At 51.0% G+C, this 9,744-nt stretch overlaps 1 protein-coding gene across 1 annotated transcript; it reads right to left on the bottom strand.

Moving 5' to 3' along the window:
* Positions 1 to 474: 474 nt before the first annotated feature.
* LOC309445059 (protocadherin beta-15-like) lies at positions 475 to 4,360 on the bottom strand. The gene has a single exon (XM_082063509.1). It carries the CDS (start codon positions 4,144 to 4,146, stop codon positions 1,705 to 1,707), a length of 2,442 nt encoding a protein of 813 aa, XP_081919635.1. The 5' UTR covers positions 4,147 to 4,360; the 3' UTR covers positions 475 to 1,704.
* Between the last annotated feature and the right edge of the window lie 5,384 nt (positions 4,361 to 9,744).

Raw genomic sequence — 9,744 nt, 5'->3', positions numbered from 1 at the left:
CAAATACCACCTCTGGGCACTCCCCAAACACCTTGCAAAGGGACAAGTGTGCTGTCTTCGTGCCATCCACACCCCAAAACCTTTAAATCAAAGCACTCTGCACTCGGACACCTCACAGTTCCCATCTGCAGCTGGAGCTGCCGGGTGAGTTGAAAGGTCACTCCCCCCACCTCACTACTTTGACAAGGCCTTTACAAAACAGGTTCCTGTTAGGGCAGGGGCCAGTATCCCCTGACCTGGATCGAACTGGGCCCTGTTGTAGCCAGAAGCTCAGTGCTCAAAAGTGCTGTAGACACCTGCCAGCAATCCCCTTCTGTTCATGTTTTTCCTTAATGTTCTATCAGCCACATCTCCAAAATGCTAAACCTTACCTCAGCCAGGAGAAAAAATTCCCACCATTTTTAACACTTCAACAGAGCTTTCCCAGAAAGAACATCTCTACAAAGAGTACTTTTGCAACTCAAGTCAGTTGGGTATTCTTTTTATTCCACTTTTACACAGAAATGTATCGCAGTTCACAAGAGTACAGTTTATAACTGCAGCATAACACAGCATGAGTGTTTCCAAAAATTCTGTGCCACTCTGCCTTCATTCACAAAAACTAATATTATACATTGTGTGGCAGTCCTTAGATAAAATACAGAAGAAAATTCTCAAATACAGCACACAGAGTAGAAGGAGAAAGGGCAAAAGGAAGAATGTAAAAGCTCTACACAAACCCAGAAAATAATCTCGGAAAAGCTTTTCACTCCCATCCCTCTGAATTTGGGAACAACAGTGATGAGACCAAACACAATGACCCTTTCTAAGTTCATCTCAGTTCTACCTTCAGATGAACTCCTTTGAAGTGACCTATGGAGTTTTCTTACAATGCACTCAAAGACAACAAATGTGTGTTCACAACCCTGTACAGTTACAGTCTATGCCAACATCATTTGTGCTCCTGTAATTTCAAGGCAATCACAAGGACGAAGCCCAGCCATGAACCCACCTTTCATGTGTCAAAGCAAAATCTCAATCTGCTTTTTGCTGCTCTCCCATGGAGATGATAAGACTTCCATTCTACAAGGGTCAAAATATCTTTGTTTCCTGAGGAGCTGTATGTGAGCAACTCCCAGCTTCACTGAACAGCACTAGGGCAGCATATGCAGACACACAACATATGTATAGAGAGACATAGCGACCAGAAGACACAACACACAGATGTCACACATCTCAGACACAGAGACATCCAGAACCCAGAGCAGAAAAAGCCCCATGCTTGCACCACATTGTAACACAGTACTCACAACTTCCTTGCTTTCCTGACCCAGGAGAAGGGCTACGTCCATTTCAGCAAGAAGGTGACTTGTCTCCTTGACCAGGCCATTGAGTTACAGCAGAGAATAAGAGGGCCATGGTCTTGCCGAACAGCAAGTGAGACAAGAACTTAGCTGGGGACACAGGGATTAACCCCACACTTGAAGCACTTCAGAAATGGATGTAACAGCAAAAATATACTGTTACTTGTCTGAGGAATCCTTTAGCTTCATCTGTTTGCTGTTTTCAGGGGGAGAAAAGTATTCATCTGACGAAAAATCGGAGGGTAAACTGCTGACAACAACTGCAAATGCAGATGAACTCTGAGGAAACCATTGTCACATGTTGTAGCGCACATTCCTTCCTATCACAAGACCTGAAGACTCTGGCTGTGCTGACTCCAAACTACTTAAAGGAAAGACTATTGAACTGTTCTGCAGAGAGCATGCCTGGGTTGTTTGCTGCCACGTCCTCCAGGGTGATAGGGCCAAGGGGGAAATCCTGTTCATCATCAGTTCCCCTGCCCATGGTGCAGTGCTGTGGTGGCAGGCTGGGGAGGATGGGCTTCAGGAACTTGAACTCACTGTTGCCCGAGCCTGTTGTGAGGCTGATCTCATAGCAATAGGGGTGGGGCAGGGTGCCTGCAGCTGCTGCATCAGCCAAGCTGCTCTGCAAGTTTCCAGCACTGCAGAGTACTTGCCCACCCTTCAGCTCCTTTCTCTTGCAAACCTTGATAGCAACAAAGGCTCCCATAGATGCAAGGAAGAGAAGTGAGACAAAGACCAAAGAAATTATTAAATACATTGTCAGGGAGTCACCCTCATCCTCCACGGTCAGGCTGCTGTGTGTTATGCGCACGTCTGAGAAGTCACTGAGCAGAAGTGCACTCAGAGAGGCTGTGGCTGACAGTGGTGGTTGCCCATTGTCTCGCACCAGAACAACAAGCTTCTGCTTCACAGCATCTCTCTCGGTCACAGGCCTCCTCAGCCGCACCTCCCCACTTTGGGCACCCACCACAAACAGCCCAGGGTCGGTGGCCCTCAGCAGGTGGTACGAGAGCCATGAGTTCTGTCCTGAGTCAGCATCGACAGCCACCACTTTGGTGACCAGGTACCCTGCATCAGCTGACATGGGCACCAGCTCGCTGGATGGTGGGCTGCTGTCCTGTGAGGGGTACAGCACCAGTGGCGCATTGTCATTCTCATCCACCACAACAAGGCGGACAGTGACGTTGGCACTGAGGGCAGGAGACCCAGCATCAGAGGCACGCACTAAGACTTCAATCTGCTTCACTTGCTCATAGTCCAGAGGCCGCAACACAAACACATCCCCATTCTCAGAGTTCACAGAGATGCAGGAGCAGGGAGGCTGCTCTGCAGGGTGGGCTGGTACCAGGGAATAGGTCACCTTGGCATTGGGCCCCACATCAGCATCTGCAGCACTCACAGCTCCAACAAGCACCGTGGGGACATTATTCTCACGCACATACATGGTGTACGATGTCTGGTTGAAGACAGGTGCATTGTCATTCACATCAGAGATGTCCACCGTGAAGGTCTGGGTGGTTGTGAGAGGAGGTGACCCCGCATCTGCTGCTGTGACACTCAGGATGTACTGTGCAGTCTCCTCCCGGTCCAGTGTGCTCACAGTCACCAGCTCATAGTAATTCTTATAGGCTGGATGCAGGGAGAAGGACAGCTGGTCCTCAAGGGCACAGGAGATCTTCCCGTTGGCTCCAGAATCCCTGTCCCTGAGAGCAAAGAGGGCGACCACTGTCCCAGGTAATGCGTTCTCAGGGAGGGGGCTGCTGAAGGAACTGACCACCAGTTCTGGAGCGTTGTCATTCACATCCACCACCTCCACCAACACCTTGCAGATTGCTGACAGGCCACCACCGTCTGTGGCCTGCACATTGAGCTCATGATTCTCTGTCGTCTCAAAGTCCAAAGGCTTTGTGAGTTTAATCTCACCACTCACAGGGTCAATTATGAATGCGGAGTCACTCTCACCCACTGCTTGGCTGAACTGATAGGAGATGTCTCCATTAGGTCCTTCATCCAGATCAGTCGCCACCACGCTGAGAATAATAGAGCCTTCTGGTGCATTTTCCAAAATGTGCGCAACATATAACTCCTGCAAAAACACTGGAGAGTTGTCATTTACGTCTAGGACAACAATGTGGATTTGTGTGGTCCCACTCCTGGGCGGAGAGCCCCCGTCTGTTGCAATGAGACTGAAACCCATCTCTGATTGCTCCTCTCTGTCTAGCGGCTTTTCCAAAACCAGTTCCACATATTTCTTGCCCTTAATCCGAGTCCCAAAAGCGATACTAAAGTATGCATTCTCTGGAGAGATGCTGTAAGCCTGGATGCTGTTGCTGCCAACATCCAGGTCCCGAGCGCCCACCAGTGGGAAACGTGAGCCCGGGTTGCTGGTTTCCAGAATCTTAAAAGTGACTTGTTCCTCCGGGAAAACGGGCGCATGGTCATTAATGTCCTGCACGGTCACCTCGACCCGCAAGAACTGCAGGGGGTTGGCCAGCACCAGCTCGAAGGGCAGCGTGCAGGTAGTGGCCTGCCCGCACAGCTCCTCCCGGTCCAGCCTCTCCGCCACGAGCAGCCGGCCGGTGCCGCGCTCTAAGCGAAAGTGCTGCCGGCCGTCCTCCGAGGCCAGGCGGGCGCGGCGAGCCGAGAGCTGCGCCGGGGCCAGCCCCGCGTCCTCCGCCACGTTGGCTACCACCGAGCCGCTCTCCCCCTCCTCGGCTACGGAGTAGCGCAGGGGCTGGGAGCGAACGTGCGGCAGGGACAGGAAAGCAGAGAGACAAAGCACTTGCCTTGCGATCGCCATGTCGGGCCGGTCCGGGACAGCCTCCGTCTCGCGGATCGCCCGCACAGTCCTCCGCGGAAAGCGGCGCCCGGCAGCAGCGCGGCGGTGGGCCGGCCGGAGGGCGTTCTCCCTCTCTTCCCTCTTCTTTATCGCCGAGTCCGCCTGGCGGCCCGGAGAACGACTGTCATGGTGCGGCAGCGACTGGCACGGGGCACCGCTTACCGCCGCTCGCCGCCGCTGCTGCTGCTTCCCGGCCGGGCTGGGCTGGGCTGCGCTGAGCTGGGCAGGGCGGGCCGGGTACGACCGTCTCCCCGCTCGCAGCCGCTCGGCGACGTCTTGGCCGGGAGCGCCACCCTGCGGCCCGTCGCCAGACTGCGCCCGCCGCCGCCCGCTGCCTGCGCTGCCGCTTCGCACCGGCACACGGACCCGCGCGCACACGCACGTCTGCGGCCGCTCGTCCGCCTGGGGTCCCGCGGCAGAACGAGTGCACAGCGCGCTAGGGAGTGAAGTGAAGGGGCAGAGAGACAAGAGCCCTGCGGGGCCGCCGCGCCTTCCAGAGCGCACGAGAAGCGCCGGCGCCTGCCCCGCGTCTTTCCTCGCTCTGTGTAGCGCCCGGCTTCGTCTGCACTTGGATCCCGGGAGGCCAATCCGTACCTTTCCGCACACAACCACAAAGTGTTTCCCACGGTGCGACGAAGGCTGAGCACAGAGGGACAGAGCCGCCTTCCCCGGCTGGAGAAAACGGGCAAGGGCCTCCGTCGGGACATCACGCAGGTAACAGAAGGGCTCGGCGAGACATCGACTCAGGAATCTCAGCCTGACGAACGGGAAGGAAGGCGGGTCATGACAAGGCTTAGGAGTGGACGCACGGGGCTGAGCTTTCTGGGTCAGTTTCCCTGTCACCAGCGGGCTGCGACCTGCACAGCGATTCTTCGACCTTGCCCACCCCGACTCAGCGGTGGACGCCAGCGGTTACTGTTTCGTCCTCTGCCCAGGAGCGTATCTGAGCTGGAGAAAGCAGCGTGATGCCGGAGAAGCAGTGTCGGAACGCGGCTGCTGCTCGCGCTCTCGGACCGGCACAACCGGCGCCGCCGGCGGGTACAGCACCTTCGGCGCGTCGTCGTTCTCGTCCACGATCACCAGCCGCACCGACACGTTGCTGCTCAGCGCCGGCGCGCCGCCGTCCTCCGCCCGCACCCACAGCCCCACCTCGCGCACCTCCTCGTAGTCGAACGAGCGCAGCGCGTACAGCGCGCCCGTCTCCGCCTCCACCGACACGGACCACGACAGCGCCGCGCCTCTCCCCCAGCCGGTACCTCCCGGTCCAGCTCTCTCGCCGTCACCACACGATAACAGTACTCGAAGGACTTCTCTAGACGGAACGGTGGAAATACTCATCCGCCGACAGCATCGGCAGCGCTCTGCCGCTGGGCAGCGGCCAATGCATCGCAGCCCTCCCACTCCCGCTTAGCCAACACCGCTTGCTGCAGCCCCGCGCTTGCCAGCATACCTGACAGCAGTGCTTACAGAATCAGGGACATGCGTCTCTGACAAGTCCTGCCCACTGCATTGCTTCTTATAACGGCACCTCCGACGAGCCACTCAGAAAGCTCAGCAGCGTGTTCAGGCCCTGCAGTGCACAAAATAGTCTCTCCCTCTCATAGGGTAAAAATAAGAATAAGCCATCCGGATATGAACTGCAGGAGACGAACTGTCGAACTGGAACATCCCAAAAGGCCTGCAGTCTTACACCAGGAGGGGCTGGTTCCTTGTCATCTCACCAAGAGACACACGCTGATTCTCGGACCGTGACAAATTCTGACTATAATTGTTCACACAATTGGAAGATATTAACACAGATAAAACAACATCCCTTTAGAAGTGGAAAACCCCGAGCATAGGAGCATCACACAGCACTCCAGCCATACAGAGCATGCCATGCAGACCCTGGTCACAGAAAAGAATGAGTACCCGCATTGCAGTCATGCAAGACATTACAATACTTATTTGCAAGAAAGCTATTCTCTTAATTATTTTGAGTGTCACAATAAAAGAATTCCCATATGGACCTCTCTATCACAGGTGACAGTCTCACCTATACCAAGTGGGAGTTCCCTGCAACTTCCTTGTTTACAATGAGTGGATTTTATCATTCTGCTACAAAATTTCTGTGGCACAACACAGTACAGGACATCTGAAGTCTGTACCTGATTTGAGATTGTAAGGAGCTGGGTGTCAGTCTCTTCCCAAGGTACAGGTGACAGCATGAGAGGAAATAGCCTCAAGTTGCACCAGGGGAAGTTTAGATTGGATACTAAGAAAACTTCGTACATATGAAGTATTGTCAAGCATTGGCAAAGGCTGCCCAGGGCAGTGGTTGAGTTGCCATCCCAGGATGTGGTGCTCAGGGACATGGTTTACCGGTGGACTTGGTAGTCTTCAGGTTAACAGTCGGAACTGGTGATCTCAGGGACCTTTTCCAACTGAAATGATTCTATGATTCTACTCAGGTTAACTGGATAGCAAATAATTTCCACCTCTGTGTCACAGCCAGAAGCTCAGGGTTAAACAGACCCACAGATACCTTCCAACAATTCTGTCCTCCCCAAAATTTTCCTCAATGCTCTATTGTTTGTATCTCCAAATGGCAGAAATGTACCCACTCCACCTTCCTCATCCAGAGGACCAAATGAGAAAAAAAACTCCCAGCCTCCTGAAATCTTTAACAGAGGTTTTCTAATAAGAACATCTCTACAAAGACTACTTTCTCAACTAAAGTAGGCATTCTTCTTATTTCACTTTTACACATAACTCTATTACAGTTCAGAAGGGCACAGTTTACGACTGCAGCACAACACAGCGTAAGGGTTTCCAGATGTTCTGTGCTACACTGCCTTCATTGAAACAATCTGTTATTATACATGGAGTGACAGTCATTCTTAAGAGAAATGTGTAAGACAATGCTCAAAGATGGTTCTTAGAGCAGAAGAACAGGCAAAAAGGAGAATATAAACCCAGAAACCCAGAAAATTACCTCAGGACAGTTTTCTACTCCCATCAAGAAGCCTCTGAATTTGGGAACAACAACGATATGAACAAAATCAATGGCCCCTTTCCAAGTTCATCTCGACTCTATCTTCCAACAAAATCCTTTGAAGCAACTTCTGGAGTTTCCTTACAACATGCTCAAAGACAATGAATGTGTTTTCACAACTCTGTATACTTACCACCTTTTAGCAGGTAATTCCACTACATCAAAATTTAACAAGTGGGACAGAAGACAAGCTTGGCAAAAGAGGGAACTCCTCAGAGAGTTCATGAGGAAAAAGAAATCATATCATCTCTGGGAGCAAGGTCAGGCTTTGCAGGAAGATTGTAAAGCTTTGGTTCTTACATGCAGGGAGAAGACATGGAAGGCCAGAGATCAATAGAGATGAAACTGGCCAGTGGTGTGTTGGACAACAAGAAAGGCTTTTTAAAGTACATTAACAGCAAGAGGAGGTCCGAAGAAAACATTGGATTGATAGTTGTTGAAGCTGGTCACTTGACTGACAGGGATGAAGAAGTGGAGGCACTAAAGGCTTTTCTTGCCTCGGGCTTCAATTATACTGATAGACCTTGTGCTGTCCCATCCACTGAGTCAGAGGACCACAAGTTTGGGAACAGTGACTTTCAGTTGGTGGACACTGAAGTTGTAAATGACCAGCTCTATCAGCTGAATGTTCACAAGTCCACGGGGCTGATGGGATTCATTCCAGAGTACTGAAAGGGCTGATAGATATTACAGGAGGACCTTTCTTGATCATCTGCCAAAGGTCTTGAGAGTCTGCAGACGTCCCTGCTGACTGGAAGCTGGCCAGGGTTCTTCCAACTTACAAGAAGGGCCTAAAAGCAGACCCAGGAATCTACAGACCTGTTGGTCTAACCTCAGTTCCTGGAAAAAATATGGTGACAATCATAGTGGGTACTACTGAAAGGCATTTAAAGAACAACACAATAACCAGGCATATTCAACATGGGCTCACCAAGGGAAAGTCCTGTTTAACTATTGTGACCTTCTTCTATGATAAGGTCACTTGCCTCACAGATAAAGGGAAGGTGGTCACTGTAGTTTTCCTGGATTTTAGTAAGGCTTTAGTTACTGACCCTCGCAGCATCCTTCTGGACACATTGTCCAGCTTTGAGATGAGCAGGTTCATGGTGCTCTGGGTGAAGAAGTGGCTGAAGTGTAGAGTTCAAAGCACTGTACTGAATGGGGTGATCTCTCACTGATGACAGGTGTTTCTCAGGGTACATTTCTAGGCCCAGGTCTGTTTAATATTTTCATCAATGATCTAGATGCAAATCCTTGTCATTGAAAAGAAAGAGTGCCCCTGTTTCAGTCATTCAAGACCTTTTAGGACTTTCCTGCATGAAAGAAATTCTCTTTGTCATTTCTGATGTCACAGTAAAAGAAGTTCCCATGTAGGCTTTTTGCTTGTGGAGGGCTTTCTCACCAGCACCATGTGGGAGATGTTTGCACATTCCTTGGTTACAATGAGCTGAGCTTTTCCTTCCACCACAGGATTTGTGCAGCACAGCAAAGTACAGGACAGCACAGCACAGGCCTGCACCTGAAAGGATGCTGTAAGAAGTTGGATGTCTGTCTCTTCCCAAGTAGTAAGTGATAGGACAAGAGTAAATTTGCTTAAGTAGTACCAGGAGAAGTTTAGATTGGATATTAAGAGAAAAATCTTCGCCAAAAGGATTGTCAAGCAATGGAACAAGCTCCCAGGAAAGCAGTTGAGTCACCATCCCTTGACATAGCACGCAGGGACATGGTTTAGTATTGGAGTTGGTAGTTCTATGTTTACAGTTGGACTCAAATGGTCTCAAGGACCTTTTGGAACCTAAATGATTCTGTGATTCTACTTGGGTTAACCGGATAGTGGATCATTCACTACCCCGTGTGCAATGGTCTTACAGTCAGCAGCATTTCACCGGTCTGTCTTCAGGACTTACCTTTTCATCAGGGCCTTGTGAAAGGGACGGCTTTATTCCTCTGCTTCTCGTGAGAGCAAAGACTCTCCCTGGTAGCTGTTTTCACCCATCAAATGCCACCTCCTGGCACTCCCCCAAGTACTTTCCAAAGAAACAAGTGTGCTGTCCGTCTGCCATCCATCATCTGAAACTTCTACACATTTAGTGTCACAAACATTTTGTGCTCAAACACCTCAGAGTTCCCATCTGCAGCTGGAGTTGTCCAAAGAGTTGGAGAGGTCACTCCCCCCACCTCACTGCTTTGATGACATTTTTGCACACCCAGGGCAACTCTTAGGGCAGGGGCCAGTTTCCCCAGACCTGGATTGAACTGGGCCCTGTCACAGCCAGAAGCTCAGTGCTCTGAAGACCTGTAGACACCTGCCAGCAATTCCCTTCTCCCGCAGGTTTCCAGAAAGCTCTATCGGCTGTATCTCCAAAATGCAGAAATGTACCTGCTCAACCTTACCTCAGTAAGGGAACAAAATGAGAAAAAAAATTCCAGCCTCCTGAAACCTTTCCACAGAAGAATGTCTCTATAAAGATTGTCTTAACACATGGCATTGAGGTATTCTCTTTATTTCACTTTTACGCACAACG

The sequence above is a fragment of the Streptopelia decaocto genome, assembly GCF_964273445.1.
Source record: "Streptopelia decaocto genome assembly, chromosome: 12".
NCBI classification, from domain to species: Eukaryota; Metazoa; Chordata; class Aves; order Columbiformes; family Columbidae; genus Streptopelia; species Streptopelia decaocto.
This window is presented reverse-complemented; position numbering and strand designations above follow the sequence as displayed.